The sequence below is a fragment of the Lucilia cuprina genome, chromosome 2, assembly GCF_022045245.1.
Source record: "Lucilia cuprina isolate Lc7/37 chromosome 2, ASM2204524v1, whole genome shotgun sequence".
NCBI lineage: Eukaryota > Metazoa > Arthropoda > Insecta > Diptera > Calliphoridae > Lucilia > Lucilia cuprina.
Window position 1 is genome coordinate 36,342,077 of NC_060950.1, and position 20,178 is coordinate 36,362,254.

Consider the following 20,178-nt stretch of genomic DNA (forward strand, 5'->3'; position numbering starts at 1 on the left):
TATAGTTTTATCATTGTAGTTGTTGTCTGTATTTAATTTTTTGTTTTCATTAGATGTTTTCCATAAAAACGCCAATTTTGAAAAGCGTGTAATGTGTCAGTTAGTTAGTCGTCGTCATTCACTCATTGAGTCATTCATTCATTTATGCATTCAACCTTAAACGTCTGCTCCTAATTCATCAATTGAAAAATTGCATTCTGTTGTCATTTGTTTTTGTTGGTTACATTTTCTACTTTGTTTTTTTGTTTAGTTCTCGCTAAATGTTGCAATTGTTTTAATTAGATAACTGTCCAAAAACTTGATGTGTGTGGAATTTTTAATGAAAACATTTTGGGCACAATCGGAATTATTTTAGCAGAGAGAGAAAGTGTATATATGTATGTATGAATGTATAAAAGTGTATGTAGTATGTTATAGAAATATATGTTTCAATAATTTAATTAAAAAGTATTCTTTTCTTTGAAGTTTATTAAAGAAATCATTCCAGATAGCATTATTAAGTAACTTATTAATAGAGCATTGAGTAAGCGAATAGACTAGTGAACATAAAAGTAAACAGAAAATAACAGTAAAGACGGTTTTAAATGCGGAAAAGACGGGTAGGAACATTTGTAACCATCGTCTAACAAAAATAAGTAGTTAATCACCTAAAAAGTAAACACTTACACTTTGCTGCCATATTACTTGTCTACATACCTGTTAAGCAAATATTTTGCGAATTTTAAAATATCGCTTATTCCTTGATTTTATCAACCAATCATGGAATTGTAGAAAAGATTGCCAAACCCATACAGCATTTTGGCCAAAACTGTATGTAAAAGCAACCATAGCACCAATTGGCCACTGTTTAATCGGAGCCTAATGTCTAGCTTTTGTGTAACATGTACGGGAAGAGATACATATGTATATAAAATTCAGCTAAAAGAAATAAATGTGAAACTTGTGCTGAAAGAGAATAAAATAGTTTTTTGCTCGTGACGCCTATGTGCACCCTGTGATTAACATGAGATTGTATATCCAAATCTGTAGCTATAGACAGACTCGGATTCTGCCTCGTCATCTATAAATTTTACATAAAATTTCTTATTTCGTTTATTATTTAGGTTTAAAGACTTTCTATAAACCTGACTCCTAATAGGAATCATAATGGTCTTCTATAAATTTTTATCAAACTATGCCTTTTGTGGATGTCTTTGGCAGTCTTCTAATAAATTAGCGATACAAAAAGTAATTAATTTTTCATAGAGTGTTCAACGCTACCAAGTGTCGGTCCGCGAGATAAATGAATGATAATTCCTTCTCTCTCACTTTATACTTCTCGATAAATCAAACATTTTAATGTTTATTTTAATAAAAATTGTATAACTTTAATTTAAACCACTTAACTAATTGGGTACTCAAAAACAACTTTAGAGGAATAATTTTATTTTAATACCTAATCCTTTACCTAAAGATTGGCCCTTAATATCACAACTTGTGTTCTAGTACAAAAAACTCCACATCGTTACTCTAGCAAATTTCTTTTGAGTTCTTTTTCTCAGACACAAAAAGTGCGAAAGGTAATTTGAGTTTGTGCTGCTAATTTTAACGTCCAAAATATTGGTCCTTAAAGTATCGGTTCAGTATAAATTTCCGAGTCTTTCCATCTCTGTGTCCATATAAAAAGATAACTTGATGAAAATTTTGTTCTTACATCTCTCTCGCATCCATAATCCACTTAAAAACAATACCAAACCATAAAATTCATTCACCAAATTTTCATAGAATTATTATACACTATATAGTTGTTTCTTAGTCTTAATATTTGTTATTCTCGAGGTCGTGGTTCCGTTAAAGTGGTATTATGGTATATAAAGCAGTCAAATCAAAATTTTTCGATAACCTAATTTCGATAAATGTATCTTTTAATTGGCCTCCACGGTTGTTCCATTAAATTCAAATAATACACATAAAATATAGGATTTTATTTATTTTTGTTTTATTTTTCATGAAAAATTACATACCGAAACAAAATATAATAAATATGTATTATTTCAAATTTCTTGTAAATAAACAGGCATAAAAGGCTTATATTTACGTATACGAATTGTTAATAAAAGTATCGTGAGTACAATGGTTGAAATGGGATATAGAAGGTTTTAAATTTTAATGTTTTTAAAAATATGTGTGCCAAAGACAATTTGCATGTACATATTTGTTCCAAAATGTATAAAACATGTTCAGATTACATAAAACTTGAATTAGAAATTTGAATGGAATATACTTTCAAAAACAATTCTCTAATTTAAAATTTTCTCTTAAAAAATTGGAATAGTTAAAGGTAATAGTAATGCTTAATCCCATTGGAATGCGGAGCCATACTACTTTCAAAATTGTCAGTTCATACATATGTAAATAACATTTTACTTATTAGAAAATCCATAATTAAACATTGTTGTTTATTACTTTGCAAAATGATTCCTACGACCTTTTCAATAACAGCGCTTTTGAATCTTCAATATAGTTCTCATTGGCGATATCATTAAATTCAATTTCTTCTCTTTGGTCATCGAAATTACAAGAAAATAAATTAATTACACTAAATAATTGTTGATTTGTAAATATACATACAGTAAATTGTGTATATAGGACTTTTAAAAACACAAAACATTTGTAATAAATACAAAAAACTTCAAAATTACTGAGCTAAAGGTGAATGATATCGAAATCATAAAATAAAAACAAAATAAAAACTTCATTAATACGCAAATAAAACCAAAATTCCCATAAAAATGCGTTATTTGTACTATCGAACAGAAAAATTGTGACTTTATTCGTACTATAGAGTAGACACTGCAACAATTTTGCCATTCGAATTGTTGGACATTCGTAATAAAGAGGATACGTACTATTGGACGTCCACTGTATTGCCAAAAACCTCCATTTTAATGATATTACATAAAAACATGGTACAAATACCCCAAAATTGTGGACCAAATGGTCGAAAATTATATCGATTCGATTGATAGTTACCCCTTAAAACAATTTTTAGCAAAAAAAACATTCGATTCTAAGTTTTGTGTTTCGTATAATATAGTCAAATATGAAGTACAGAAAAAATTCGTATACTTTTGTGAGGTAATTTTATGGAGTTTTTTAAGCTAAATTAATTTAAGTTAATGTGAATTTTTAAAGTTTTAAAAAGCGTGATATCAAAGCTAAGGACTGTCTAGTGAATTTAACAAGTTAATTTATTAATTTTGCATACAAAATATGTTATTAAATTTGGTTTCTTTTCATATTATACCTAAATTCGAATACTTATGAGAGACACTGTATATGTATATCAGATTTTTGAGTGTGAATGCAAAAATAATTTTTTGGTGTTATTTTCCTAATGTATAGGATTAAAAAAAATTTACATATTAACACTGGTCAGGTGAGTTAAAATTTGAAATGGGCAACATCGGTCCACTATTTCATATAAAAATCATGTTAAAATCTCGCACACCATTATATTATTGTTAAACTATTTCGATAATACGACTACATTTGAGCTCAACCCTACACAAATCTTTTCCTAAAATGATTTTAACATTCATAACTGGCTCAGAAATAACAGAACAATGAACTTCGACATAAACAATTAAAAAAAAAAACTTAAATTTGTTTGTCTATAAAATTGTATAAAAACACTGAGAACGAATTTGAATTAATTAGTATATGAATCATTTGAGTTTGAATTCATAATTCTTAAATAAAGATTAAAAACTAATTATATCTGCAAACATATTTAAGATATTTTCTAATCCAGAAAATATATAAAAAAATCATTTAATAATTTTGTTTCAAAATACACTTGAAACTAAAATGCTGGAGCAATAACTATACAAAAGGCAATACAATTATTCGAAAAACTGTATATAACAATGAAGAAGTCTAGTAAAAAATAAATTTTAGCAATGTTGCAAACCATTGAAACTTAATACAAAACTTTGTTATTCATATTGAGTGATGAAGATTGCTGTAAATAATACAAGTGCAAATTCGACGATACATACATCTAAACATGTGTAAATTTAGCAAAAAATTACAACAGATATTGTTAAGATGTCCATATGTGCTTATGTACATCATGTGTGTAAATATAAATATTTATTTACTTATTTATATACTTGCATACATTAAATATACATGCATACATATGAATGTATGTACTGCCATACATGTATGTATGTATGTATGTATTTGTGTAAGTATTTTGTATATTTTATTTTGCAACTTAAAATTAGAACACCAACAAACAAACAAACGAACGAACGAACCACCAGAACTTCATTCACTTCAATTAACCCAATTAATGAATGGATATAAAATGGACGAAGAGAAACCTAATTAAGTTTTTGGAAGCGCATGAACAGCTGATTTGCAACATGGTTGACTAGATGGATGGCTGGATAGATGGACGAAACCGGTGCTTAGTCAGTCATTTAAATGAAACAACCCAGACAGTCGGTTGGGTTGGTCTACAATTTTCATCAGTCTGTCAGTCGTTTGTTTGGTCAGTGTGTCATTTCGTTTAACTTTCTGCCGTTGTTGGTCACTCAGTTTAATGGTTTGTTGGTTGTTTGGTTGAGCAGAGTTGAGTTGATTTGTTAGTTGTTGCTGGCAACTTAGTTCAATGGACAAACGGAAGGAAGTAAATGAAACACATGCAAACAAGAGTAACAGGATAACAACAACAACTACGTACATACTAAAATGTAAACGTCAGAAGTAGCAACAACAACATTTAATGAAGGTCTATTGGGAGAGACACACAGACTAATGTGAAATTTAAATCATTTGTTTTTTCACAATTTAATGACCTTGAAAAACGCAGAAAAGACAAACTGGGAAAAAATCTGTGGAAAATTAAAACAAAAACAAATTTTATGAGATGAAAAGCAAATTTAACAAAGTGATGTTGAGCACAATATTCTTTTCGGTCTACAAATCATCATTATTAACATTACTAAGTACTAAAAGGGAAGTAAAAAGTTTACAAAATATACAAAGTACTTAATAGGAACACTGTTAAAGTGTGTAGGAAAGAGATAGAGTAAGAAAGGAATTTAGAGGAGAAAACCAAAATCACTTGAAAACGGAAGTCAATGAACTGGCAAAATAGTCTCTCAGCAAAACCACATTGTTAATGTTTTTGATATAATTTAGGTCGAGAAAAAAACTTCAAGTTAAATATTTAAATTTTTATTAAAGACGAGGAAGAATGCTAGCAACAAAAGGAAAATGGCGTTTTAATTAGCACAGTGTCTTTGTATAATTTTTGAAATTAGTCTATTGTATTGACAGTTTTTTAAGCGAAATAGTACTTAAAATTTGAAAAAAAACACACATAGAAGTAAATTTTTAATGAAAAAGTGCATTCTGGACTTGCAATTTTAGGGCACTTTTTAGAACATTACTGAACGTACATCGTGAACAAAGGTGCAAATGTTTCTTATTCTTCGGCAACGCATCGATTGGGTATAACCTTTTTTATGTTGCGTAGCTGTCAGTCGTAGTTCGCAAAGTATTATATGTGTTTGGACCTTAAAGTTCTCAAATGGGCCACTTTAGCTTCAACATGAATAGGAGGCGTGGCACCTACTCTATGAAATACAATATATTAAAGCTAATATCATCCAATTGTGCACCCACATATGGAATAAATTCGGAAAATTATATATCTGGAAAATTTTTAGAGCTAAAATTCTCAAATGATTTATGAACAACTTTGATATCGCTGTGAAGATTTGGTTAATACATTGACGGTTAAACAAAAGGGCGAGAAACCTCCTGCCTTAAAGTTACATCCTTTCGAAAATAGTTTACATTAGTATGTCTCGAACACTATATTATTCGGCTATATAGAACTCTTAGAATATGTATATGTATTTATGTTTGCATGATAGAGAGAGTTAATAGAGAGTAGTCAACTTCAAAGATTTATTTTAACTGTGGTTTCATTATTCAAGTAAAATTTTATCGAGATACCGCCATTATGCTTATCTAGAAACTTTTTGCTCATTATTTCAAGACCTTTAATATCAGCTGTAGTAACTGGTTTTTGATATTAATATCCTTGCCAAGTCGTCTAACAACGTTTCCAGTTTTTTTAATCGGCTAAATCATTTAAAAATTATAGATTTTTTTATTTTTTTTCCAAACTTATCCACTGTGCACTGTATCATGATTTATTGTATTTTACAACAAACAACATTTGTACATACGCAAACCCAATATCCATGCATTGAAATGGATACATGTAGAATGTATGACTATGTATGTATGTACATCTGTGTGGCAACAATAGTTCCCCACCATTCTATTCGATCTCATTTAACAAAAGAAGAAAAACATACACGCATATACAGAAACAAATATTCATTAAAAATTTAAACAAAAGCGTACGACAAGAGCAACGACAATAAACAACAACTACCGCAGGCTCTGTTGTAGGGAGTCAGACACGTAAGAACGGACGGACAGATAGACAGATAGGCATATAGTCAAACAAACAGAACCAAAATCAAAAGATCAATAATTATAAAAGATGTTAAGAATTGCATTTGTTCGTATAATGTTGCCAGCAAGCAGTATAATGCGAACAATTGCTGTGGAAGATGTGTAAAAAGGTGGCAGCAAATGGAGTCCTTGTAGAGCAGAACAACAATGGAAAGCAATGTAGCGTTAAATGCAACAGCAACACTTTTTTAAAGAATAAACAACAATAGCAACAACTAAACTCAACTCCTAGGCTTACAAATCAACAGTGACAACAACAACAGCAACAAAAGAACAACCCACAATTTGGTGGCAACATGCAAATTTAATACAACTTTGTTGCTTCTTCTTTTTTTCCATTATTATTCTTTGCCTTTTGTTTATTTTGGGTGCAGACATTTGCAAATTGTTGAAGCAAGTGTATAGTGTGTATATGTATGTAAAAACAGGAACAAGTGCAACCATTTTGTAAATTTGCAAAATGGAGAAAATAATCAAAAACAAAAAACCAAAGAAGTTGGAGTGGAACAAAAAAACAATGCTATACTCCAAGTAAACCCTAGACTATGTTAGATTTCAGCATTAGAACCCCAAAGGGGAGTTAAGTTCTGTTATTTATTTTTTCTCAAACACAATTTTTCTCAAAACGTTTAAAAACTCCAAACAGCAGCGATTTAAAGCTTTCTTGAGGCACAATTGGAAATAAATGTGCATAAACAAAAAAGACAATATTTTAAATTCAACAAATATCTTTAAATTCCACTAAACTCAGCGTTAATAAACCAACTTTCGAAGAGTAATTCAAAAAAACTAAAATCGTTACAAAGTTTTTTCTAGGCAAACTCTACACAACTATTCGAAAATTAAGAAACCAACAACAACAATAAAACCAAAAGGAAACTCTTGACAAACTCTAATTGGAAGGTGGGGCACACACACAAAAATTTAGATAGACAGACAGATAGACACAACAAAAGAAACGCTAAATGAAGCAAATACACAGAGAATGCAAAGCAAAACAATTCGAAAGACTCCATAAAAGTAGGCGCATGCTCTATTAACTGAGACGATTGGTCCGTTAAGACGCCATTTACAAAAAACTCCATAAAAAATATCTAAACGGAAATAATACAAATTTACGAAAAAGAGAACAACAAATGCAGGCCAAAAAGCAAGTGCACATTTAAATGCGTTTTACTTAAACTTAGATCTCTACTAATGGAAAAGAAAGAGATAGAAGGAGTTTAAAATACGAAACGACACCTGTTTGTGAAGAAAATTCGAACATAAAACTGAAAACAAACACCCTGCTATTACTTCCCCTTTCGAAAATGAAAAAAGAACAACTAAAACAGATTGAATGAAAATCTCTTGCAACTCTTCACTCTAAGGTGTTGCTAGAGAACGAGACTAATACAGAGGGAGACAACAGTCAAATAAAGTTCGAAAAAGAGGGTGGTTTAAATCAAAAACACACGCACACAAACATGTTGGCCACAGTTGTTTGACTGCCTCGCAACACCACACGCGTATTAAACACAACAACAAAGTTTTATACTCTCGCTAGAAGAAGAGGACAAAGCGGAAGAGGAAAAGCAAAACCAGAGGTGCTGGTTTTCAACACACACAGCACTGGGCAGAGCATAAGGCCGGTTTAGTTGTACGTGAGACTTTGCTGCGCTAACGTTACTTCGTTAACAGTAGACGCTGTTGCTAAATGTCAGTCAAAAAAATACAACCCTGGTTGTCCGTATACACCGTAAATAATAAAACCAAAACCGTGTAACCGCGCGTTTCAATACTATTTTCAAACAAGCGACGTCACAAAAGAAATTTTTTTATTATTTTCTTGTTTTTATTACTTTTTAAAAAAAATTATTGCAAATTTCAAAAAAAAAACGCGTGTTTCTAATAAATATTAACAAGTGACAGCTGAATATAAATTAGAATAATAACAAACAAAACCAAACTACAAAAGTTTAAAAAAAATTAACAAAAGAAAAAAAAACAACATCGTCAACAAATAGTAATAAAATATTAATAATCATAAAATATATGTATATAAAAAATGTATATTTAGTGCCTTAAAAATTCATTAAAAAAAGAAAAATCAATAACAAAAGCGAAAATTTTATTACACATACAAATTGCTCAAAATTTAAAAAAACACACACACACAAAAGAAAATATCAATAAAAAAGAATTCCTGTTTTAAAATTAAATTATATTAATAACCAGAAAGCAGTAAAATAACGGATATTTTTTACTTAAAATTGTATTTTTAACTTTGAGAAAAAAGTTTAAAAGAAAAACCATAAAAATTATCGAGAAAAAAATTTTGAAAATTTTTGTTACAAAACGCCTGTTTTAAACATAATATATGGTAATGGCAGAGATTGGTGGCCATTTGGCTCACCAGCTTCCCTTGCACAATCACAATCAAACTGGATTACAACCGTCGCTGGTGATGAATCATCACCTGGATTTAGATTGTCACGGACATGATGTTATAAGTGAGTATTTATTATTATTATAACAAATAATGTTTTACAATTTACCGTCGGCAATACGTAAAATTAAGAAATGTGAAATTTCTTAAATTTTACATTCAATTTTTAAATAAAATGTACCTAACTGAAAAATTAAGTACATACTTACAGAAAATGTTTAAACCCTATTTCATAATCAATAAAACAAAAAAATAGTAATTATGACAAAATGTGCCACATTTTTAATATAAATCCCTTTATTTAAAACAGATATTTGTCTTGGTTACCACTTTTCAAACCCACAAACTCATAATAATCCCCTTAATCTTAACCCTTTCATAAGGCTTATAATTATTTGGATTAAGAGCACAACTGTTAAATTGAACTCAAAAGCTACAGCTGTTTATTAAAACCTTACCTAAAGTAGTTGAAGTATTCTAAAGAGATCATAATCAGATAATAATAATCTTTTCTGAAATATAACAATTCTTAATATTCTGATATATCAATCGCATACTTTATAATTTTCTGTTAAATAATAAATGAAATATTCAACGAAATTTTATATTAACAATTACCGACGGACAATTTAGACAAGATTTAACCCTACTATGGATCAAACCTCTTTAAAAAATAGATCAAATAAATTCTACGTAGATTTGACTTTTATGATTAATCTGTGAATTTAATCATTTAAGTTTTTTTTTTTGTTGGTTAAATATTTAGAATGGAATACCCTTTTAGTTTGTGTTTTATCCTAAAAATTAATAAAAAGTCTAAAGTTTTTAGCAATTTTTATACTTATGAGTAAAATTTTAAAAAATCCGACGGTAAAAAATTGAACCAAAAAAGGGGTCGAATCATTCATTTGAATTCAGTAATAATTTAAAATGTATCTAATTCTATCGAATGTACTTTTCATAGATCCGTTCAAAACATTTTCCAAAACATATTCCGGTACGATAACTGTTTTATGTTACAGCAACCAACTTTAACCAATTTCTATTACAACAAACTACTTTATTTACTAACTGTTAGGTTAGGACAATCAAACTCTGGTGAAATTGCATTGACCTTGACTTTGTAGTAATTAGATTCAAGTATCTTGGGAGTGATTCAAGTATCGCGGATACATTCAGTGAAAACAATATAAGATTTCTGGTTTTACGAACAAACATTTCCTTGTTAAGGATCGCTTAACAAGCCCAAAAAAAGTAATCCAACATCAAAACTAAAGCAAAAAATTTTTACTTTTAAATTATAGACATAAACAAAGATTTCGAATTCAAGTCTACTTTTTAGATACTGTTGATGTACTTCCAATCTTTTTGTCCTAATTATAGTTAATTTAGAACTAAATTTTAGTCACAAGATTTTTAACCTTTTTTAAACAAAATGTTTATGAATTTAAACTATGACCTCTTTATGAAAGGCTTGAGTGAAATTATAAATTTTTTTATAAAAGAAACTTCTGAAAATTTAAAAATAAATTGAAATGTTTCCAATTTGATTGAATTTCTAAAGTTAAAATATATATTTTATCAGGTCACATAAATCTACATTTACAAATAGAATTTATTTCTGCTTAAAATAAAACATTTTTAATTATCTTGAAAACTCATATTGTGAAAATAAATATATATTCCATACATAATAAAAAATTGCTACAATTTCATATTTTCTATCTAACGATTTAATTATTTTCATTAACTGACTGCTAAAACCTTAGTTTAAAACAGACATCGAACATCCCCAGTCCCCCCTTTAATAGCAGAGTAAAGCAATAACAGCAGCAACAAAAATCTCGATTAAAAACATTTTTTTATACTTAATACTCAGTAATTATTGACCAATTAGTTCAACCCAAAACATTAAAATGTTATTCAACCTGAAAAAGATTAACAACAAAATTTAAATACTCTGTTTACCAAAAAAAAATAAATTTAAATGTTTAAACATAATATAATAATATTTATTTTTGAAAAAAAAGCACAGAAATTAAAAAAAAAACAAATTTATTATATTTTATCTTAAATCTTGTAATAAATACTTAGTGACTGTATTGTGACTGTAAAGCAGTCAACCAAATCAAAATTCTAAACTGTTGAGGGTTTCAAACATTTTTAATTTTTTTTTTTTTTTTTTTTTTGGTTTCACTTTTTTATAATTAATTGTTAAATTTTGCTTAATTTATGAGTGCAGAAATGTTTTTTTTTATATAAAAGTAAAACTTATTTATATATAATATATTTTTAAATGTGAACAAATTTTAAAGATTTATTATGCTAAATATTTAGAGTGTTTTGTTGTTGTTAGCAAGATTTGAATTATATTATGTTGAACTTTAGCTTTTTTGGGATTGTTTACTCATAAAATATTAAATAAGATAATCACAACAAATTAAAAATTGGGGCAAAATTGTATTTAAGTTGTTTCAGTCATAATTATACCCAACATATTCCTGGGGTCATAATTGTCCCATAAATAAAGAAATTGCTAAAATAAAACCTCTTTTTTGTTAAAAGAATTAAGTTGTTAAAAAATTATATATATCTAAACTATTAGCCAGCACTGTTATTGCTACAATTTAAATCGTCCATAAATAACAATGATTTATTTTTTAATAAAAATCAATTTTTAATTAAACTACTTCTATTACTATAAAGATTAAACATTTTAACCGTAAACTCTAATTAAACAATGACAATTAGAATTTTGCTAAATACTTATAACTACATAGTTCCAAGAAAACGTTTAATATATAAACTTCATAAAATTTTCTAACAATTCCGACAATATTGTATGGATTTTATGAGTATAAAAGTGCAATATCATTATTTAATTACAAACTTGCTTAAAATTAAATATTTAAATTTTGTTATCACATAAAAATACAAAACTTTATTAACTACACACAATAAAAAATTTGCATAAATATCTCAACAATTGGCAAAAGTATTTGTAAGAAAACCAAAGAGCTGAACTGCCACAATAATATATGGTCAACACAAATCCAAACACGTGTTTGTTATAAATTAATATAATACTAATTAAAAGTTTTAAAACTAAATTTAAAGTAATTTTAAAAATAAAATAAATTTACAAAGTTTTCCTAGTTATATTTCCTTAAAGTTTCAATTGAGTTTTTTTTTCACTAGTTTGTTTGCGCAAAAAAGTTAAAGTAAATTAAAACAATTTGGAAATTTTCGTACAATTTTATGATAATTTGAAAATGTCAGGCAGAAATTCATTTGCAATATAGTATAAGTTTTGCTGGCAAAATGAATAAAACAAAAATAGTAGGGGTATTCATAAAAAATAAGTTTGCCAAGAGAATGACAGGGAGGGAAGGATGTCATGCAAATGTATCAAAGAAATCTTACAAGGCATGGAAACTTTAAATCTTGAAATGAACTGACAAGTCCATGAACTAGTTTACTAATTAGACAGTGGACTATTTTAGTGATTAGTATTTTGACTAGTCTGTGGAATAGTCAGTTGACTAAAGTATTGACTAGTCTAGTCGATGAACTAGCTTATTGACTATCTATGAGAAGTATTTTATAGACTAGTGTATATATTAGTATATTTTAAGGTATTTTGACTAGTATGTAGACTAATCGATTGACTCGCTTCTTGACTAGTATGATGTAGTTTGTAGAGTAGTAGTAGTAGACGTTTGTAGAGTAGTCAGTTGACAATTGTACTTACTAGTCTATTTACAATTCTGCTGACTAGCCTTTGACCAGTTTATGGACTAGCTTATTAGCTAGTCTATTGATCAGTCTATAGATTAGCTTATTGTCGAACTGGTAAACTAGTATATTTTTAAATTTTTTGAATATTCTATCTTTTAAAATACTAATATTTCGACTGTTCTATGGACTAGTCAATTGACTGGTATACTAGTATATGTACTAGCCTATAGATTATTCAGTTGACTAGAATATTCAGTCTCTTGAATATCCTGACTAGTCTTTGAAAAAGTCTACTATCTATTTTCGGGACTAGTTTCAGAAATAAATAGTCTATTAACTAGTCTTTGAACTAGTATAATAACTATATTTAGGCTAGTCTCAAGATTAGTCTAATTGACTATTCTCTGGAATAGTCTATAGACCAATCTCTGCACTAGACTTCTTTTGAATAATTTCTGAAATAATCTATTGAATAGTCTCTGGACTAGTCTATTGAAAAGTCTCTGTATTAGTCCAATGACTTGTCTCCACACAGACGGAAAATACAGATATAAGAGTAACGAAATTGAAAAAATCCATTGTCAAAATTTAGCTTACCACGTCATCATTTTGACAACCACTTTGTAAATTTAATAACGTATTGTTTTCATTTCAATTATGATGCATATCAGTTTAGCAATACATCGTTGTAATTTCGACAACGAATCGTTGTCATTTCGACAACGCAATGTTTTGTTTGACAATATAGCGTTGTCACATTGATGTTACTAGTCTCTTGATTGACTAATCAATTGACTTTAAAAAAAGTAGGCAATATGTCATCGGAGTATTGGGGTATTTTTCAAAAAGTTCGAAAAATAATACTATAGTACAAAAATTTTCATGTCTCAACAATATATCTAGCATCATTGAATTTGCAAAATATATTTTCTTTTCTCTTTCAAAATATTTAAAAATTCACGATTAAAAACAAAACACACAACATTTTGAATAGCTTTCTTAAGTGATGCGAATGCCGAAAAGGTATGTTTTTAAATGTTTCAAAGATGTAATGTCATGAAAATTGCAATTCAATTAAATAAAAAATAATGCAGCAGTATTTTGCTGCATCGCAGCTTTGCAAGACCATTTGAACTACACTAATATTAAATGTTTATTTATTTACTACAACCAACATCTAAATTAAATATTTAACATGTAAACTCTAAAATGTAATAAACAAAAACAGTTTTTTTTGAAAATTTATTTAATTAATTAATAATATTTCAAAAGAAAAGACGTCTATATAAAAGAAACAAAACAAAAATAAAAACTACTTGAGAAGTTAACGAGATGTTTTGTAGCGACAAATATAAGCAAAATCCCCAAAGGGTCAGGCAACTAGTTAAATATAAATAAGTTTGTTTGTAAAAAAGATAAATTTGTCTTTAATGTATATTTTTTGCCAAAAACTCAGTTGTAAATATATAGAAGCATATGTTTGTTTATGGATTTTATTTTTACTAACAGTCATTATTGTATATTTGACATTTACGAGGACGTTTGACTGATTCTCTGTCTTCTCTTTTTTATTATACATACATATTTATTATTCTCTCTTACTTTTGCTTTTGGTTTAAGCCAAACTATAGTTGATTTTAGTTTTCATGGATGCAATATTCATTTGTTCACACAGCCAAAAAAAAAAAACTGGAAAAAAGTACGTAAACGTTTTCAATGTTTTGTTGCGAAAACAATTTACATGAAAAATACATTAAAAATGTTTACTGACATACAAAACTTTAATATTTTTTTTCGTTAGCTTTTATTTTGTTTTTCTAAAATAAACAGCAGAGGAATGAAGCAAAAAAATAAAACACATCATCTTGAAATAAATGAACTTCTAAATAGAAACTAATGAATATGTTTAATTTAATATAGAATTTAGTTTGTTGTTGTTAGTTTTGCTACTTTTGCTGTTTAAAAGGAGAGGGAAAAAACAAAGTTTCTTTAAATTTTATTTGTTTTATACCAAAAAAATATACAAAGTTTTTTTTAGTTAAAAGTTAAATAAAGTCGTATTTGTATTTTAATTTTATTTTAATTACATTTTAAAGGCTAAATGTTTACAGTGTAAAGTTTACACTTGAACACAAAAAAAAAACTTAAAAATTAAGAAAAACAAGTTAAAAGAAACAGTTAATGTTTAGCTAAAGGTGCTAGTTGTTCACACCACTGTTGGCTTGCTAAAATTAAAACAGTAGTGTTACCACATAAAATTTTGCATTATAATTGTTTAAACTAAACGATGTGTGTATTTTTTTAATTTGTTTTTCTAAATAATATAAATTTGTTTTTGTTTATATTTACAAATTTAATTAAAATTTATTTTTCCATAGAAAATTCTTTATTACTTATTATTTTTTTACACTTTTTTCCAAGCCCCACTTGTCAGTTAGTTATACAAATGATTTTTTTGTCTGACAGTTGTTTGCAAAAATTAATGCAAACTAATAGAGAATAATAATAACAAAAACAAAATCAACAAAAAAAAAAACAAGTTTTCAATTTATAAATTTATTTATGTCATAAATAATTAATGAAAACATGCGTTAGAAAATAATTTAAATAATTTATACAGTTTGATTTGTTAAATTTACAATTTATATGAAATATTTTTATATTTATTTTTTTACAAATTGTCTGTTATGAAAATTGCTAGAGTTAGAAAAAATAACTTCATTTATTAATATATAAATTATTTACAATTTTAATGTTGTTTTTGTTTGTTTAGAAAAATGTGTTTTTTGTCATTATTGTAATATCACACAATTGGCATTTTGGCAGTCATTCAAAAGCCAATTATTAATTGTTTATTTACAAACAACAACAAAAACAACAGCATAATGAACTAACTGCATAATATTAATTAGATTTTTTCAGCAATTTGACATTTTGTTTGTTTTAGTATTTAAATTATAGCTAATTAGTGAAAGAGTTTTTGTTTTTATTATAAATAATTATGTCAGTTTAACGGTTTATTATGTGGTTGCTTTAGAAAAAAAGTCAAATTTAGTTTAATTTGTTAGTATTTGTTTAATGATAAAGTGAATTTGTTACCAAAAATATAATTTATGTAAATTAAAAAGTTTTATAAACTTTATACTACAACATTTAACATAATTATGAGCCCAAAAGTCCTACTCTAGGGGTACAATTGTATTGAAGCTAAGCGAAATTATGAATCAATTTCAAACATTTTCAATTGCTTTCGTCCTTGGATCTAAAGAAAAGTATGTTACAAATTTCATCAAGCATTACATGGATACACAAACAGACACAGAAAGTGATTCTAAGGCGATTGGTGTACTTTAAGATATATCTAAGGACCAATATTTTTGGATGTTACAAACATCAGAATAAACAAACACATAACACCTTTCCTACTATACTGCTGTAGGGTATAAAAATGTACTTTTAACATAATGTTCAAAACACTACCTACCGACTTCGGTAAAATTTTTACTTTACTTTGATAGAGTATATTGTCTAGAATCCTTGAAGAGTACTGGAGTACTTTTTCTATGAATTAATCTTCGAACTATTTTATAGACTAGAAAATAAACTTGTTACTAGTTCATTATCTAATAATAGACTAGTCTCTCGTCTATTGCCTAGTCAATGAAGCAGTACAATAGGACTGGTACAATAATACCACTTTCTTTGAACCGATTTTTGAGTTTTATATCTTTTTGGAAAGATAGAGCGGAATAGATTTTAATTTCATTAAATGTAATAGTTTCAATAGTATTCTCTGTGAAACTTTAGATCTGATACAGAAGTGTTTAATATCAACTGATTTGTTATAAATTTTCAAACTATGATTGTCACATTGTCTCGTGACAATCCAAAGTTATTTACTGTTTCATATATTTTCTTCTACTTTAATACTTTTATGATCAAGCAACAATAAAACATTGATTCCTATTATAGTTTACCTAAATACTCATGCGGCAAGTAGGGGGTTAATTTACAACCTAAAACATAGAAAATAATATGACATCTAATGTGTTATAAATTAAATTTTGACACTAAATTACACTGACATGACCACAAAAATTTCCAAACGACACAACATGACAGCAAATAAACTACAATAATACAATAGTGTTGCATTACAAATCGAATAGAAAATAATAAGAAGAAAATAACATTCATTTATAATTTATAAAAACAAAAGGTAAACTTCAATAAGAAACAAAATATTATTATAACTTTCGAAGAAAATGTATGAGTTTAGTTTTGTTATGTAATACTAATAATAATTTATTCAATAGTTGCAAGTTCTACACTTGCTACACTTTTTTCGAAGACACTTGTTAGTTAATGAAAAAGTGTAATTGTAAGGCGACAGGTAGGAGTCTTGAAATTCAGGGTAAAAATCTTAAGGAAATTCTTCTAGGAATGAAAGAAAGTCTTGTGTGTTGTACAGAATTTGTGTTGCAAATCAAAAAACCGCTTGTTTATGTAAAACATATTTAACATTTTCTGTTTCTTCTTCGTTCTGTCAGATACCGTATAGAAATAAATGCGACTCTGTTTGTTTGCATGTTATATTTACACGTACACATACATATATACATACATGCATACAAGGTACATTGCAAGCATACATGAGTGCTGACATAAATATCTTAAGGCATGATTTATGATCTCTGCTAGACAAAAGTGCAAAAATTGAAAAACAGTTTGACTAGAGTAATGAACAAAAAAAAAGTAGAAAGAAAAACTAAATTGCATGCCACATGCATTAAAGAAAAATTTAAATGATATTTTCTTTTTAGACAGAACTTTAAACAAACACAAAAAACAGATATTGTTTTATAAATGATAACTCTTGACGAAAGTTGCATGTGGCATTAAAGTTTTAGTATTAGTAATATTCATGCAACATTAAATATATGCCACGCATAAAATTTTTAAGGCGGCTTATTAAGGTGTCATTAGTGTAGTAGTGTGTGGCAGCAACAGTGTGTAAATAGTGGCGGAAATCCCTTTTGGCTTTCACGCTTAGGTTTTTTTTTTTTTTGTAAAATAGTGACGAGTTGAAATTTTCAGTCCAGCTAACCAAGACACAGGCGGAGGGCAAGTCATCAGAACAATAACAGTTATATATCAAATCCCGCTGGGATTGCAACATTTAATGAGCGCTTTGGTGCTTTAAAAAACGACATACTGTCTATGCCAGAGTTGGGGAGTTAGTAACTTCTTTTCAAATTTAATGGAAAATTAGCTTTTGAGAGGAAAATTTATCTTTAATTTCCATAATTATAGAATGGATTACAATTTATGTTAATCATTCATGTATATTATGGCAACCAGCTTAAAAATTTGGAAAATATCACAATATAATCTGTCTGACATTAGTTTTGTTTGGGAGACAATGACCAGGTAAAACAGATAACCAGGATATCTGCTTTGAATATCTTCAGCATTACAATATTACAATATCAGCTCAAAATGTATATTTGGTTGGAAATCGGGCAAAACGCAGAATCTTAGAACTTATACGAATTTATAACAATTTGATTAAAAAAATAGTACTTCCAACAGATGTTTGCACCTTTAAGAATTCGGATTAAAATCTCAACAATCCCCTCCCTGATTTCTATCATTCATCACTCTGTTTTAGTTTACCTGTATCATCCCAATACACATATGTATGTATGTATGTTATTATTGCTGCTTTTTTTCGAAATGTTGCACGCGATATGCGGGCGTGGCATGGCGTTAAATTACACTCAAACAACACACATACATATATTTATAGTTTTATGCATAATATTGTTTTTTCTGTTAGTACGTGTGTGTTTGAGTGTATCGTTAGCCTTTTTAATGTTTTTTTTTTTTTTTTCAAAAAATTTTATTTTTATTTTGCCATTTTTTTCGCCCTCACATACATATAATATGAGTGAATTTTGTGTTGCACGTTTAAACGCTGTTGGCGGTTTTCAGTTGTTTGGTTGCGGCTTCAGCTCTGAATAATATCAGTTGATTTATTTATGTGGCAGCCACGTTTGTCGTTTTCACTCCTGTCTGTTTAAACACAAATTTAATATTATTTGATGTGTTGTTTAATATTTGGTTGAAACAAACGTTAAATTATTATAAAGAGATAGAAAATGAATATGAAAAAAAGTAAATAAAATATGGTAGCTTAATAATGTGGCAACTGCTGACACTTTAATATGCCACTTTGTAATAATTTAAAACTTTAACAAAACAATGCAAAAAATCTTGAAATTTTGCCAATTCTTTAATTAAATTTATGAACCTGTCTCAAAAGTTTTTTGTTTTTATTTTAAGTTAAACAACATCCGGTCTCAGGGAGAAAATATGAGCATTCTTTGATAAAGTTATTTATAGTTTAGAGCCCCTCATAAATTCCTCTAAAGATTTGTATCTTTTGATTTTGCACCTTTTTATTTCTTTTTAAACAAAAATCTATGTTTCCACCATAAAAATACCAAAATTAGATTTTAACAAAAATGTTAGCTCAAATATTTGTTAGTTTGTCAGTAATAGTAGTAGTAGTAGTATTTGATTTAAAATTCATTTTTCTTGATCCCACATAAATTTTGTTGTTGTTTTTTATTTCTAATTCTGGAGCAGGTATCTTTTTAAAAAATGTTAACCTTTTACGTTTTTTTCTTTGTCTAATCAATAATGTTGTTGTTTAGTTTTATAATTTGCATTTTATTTAAATTTTACTTATTTCTTTAACCCCCAAATTGATTTTAGTGTGTTGGTTGGTTGCTGGGTTCTAAATAGTTATTTTTAAATTTTAAAATATTTTTATGTTTGGGTTTTATTTTGGTCACTGTTAATTTGCACTGACATCTTTACCTCTAAACGAGTAGAGTTAATTAGTCAACGATTAATTACCATTTAGTTTAAATTTATTTCATAACTATAATTAAATATGATGTAGTGTTTTTTTTTAGTTTTATTAAATTAATTGTTTTTAAATAAAATATAGAAATGTATCTAGTTAAATGTTGTTGTGCTACATTGTAAAATTAAATAATTTAGAAACTGGTTTCAGTTTGCAAAGCTAAAATTGAATTGTATGTTTTGCAAAAGCATATGAGTCAGTTTTTAAGTTAAAGTTTAAACCAGGTTTGGAGGTTAAGGATTATGTTAAGTAATATATAACATGGCCAATTACAATTATTTGTCACACTACAATTACTTGTAGTGTGTAATTGCGCTATAGCCAATTACAATTGCTTGTTATTGTAAGAGAAAAACTTTGCAGTTACATGTAATTAAAATTTGAAATACTTCAATTAAAATAAATTGTAATTACAATATATCAGCTGTTTATACTTTTTCTAAGTTCAACCTAACTTATTTTTCTACTTATACTTGAAAGTTCAAATACAACATTCAAAGATTAATCCTAACTTAATCGCTTTTCTTTAGAT

General features: G+C 27.6%; 1 protein-coding gene across 1 annotated transcript in view; it reads left to right on the top strand.

Moving 5' to 3' along the window:
• The first annotated feature begins 8,634 nt into the window (after window positions 1-8,634).
• The window catches only part of LOC111674926 (insulin gene enhancer protein isl-1), a 40,386-nt gene continuing 28,842 nt past the window's right edge, over window positions 8,635-20,178 (top strand). The window contains exon 1 of the mRNA XM_046956286.1: window positions 8,635-9,038. Within this exon, the coding sequence (XP_046812242.1) occupies window positions 8,906-9,038 (133 nt within the window). The 5' untranslated portion in view covers window positions 8,635-8,905. The remainder of the gene's footprint in view (window positions 9,039-20,178) is intronic.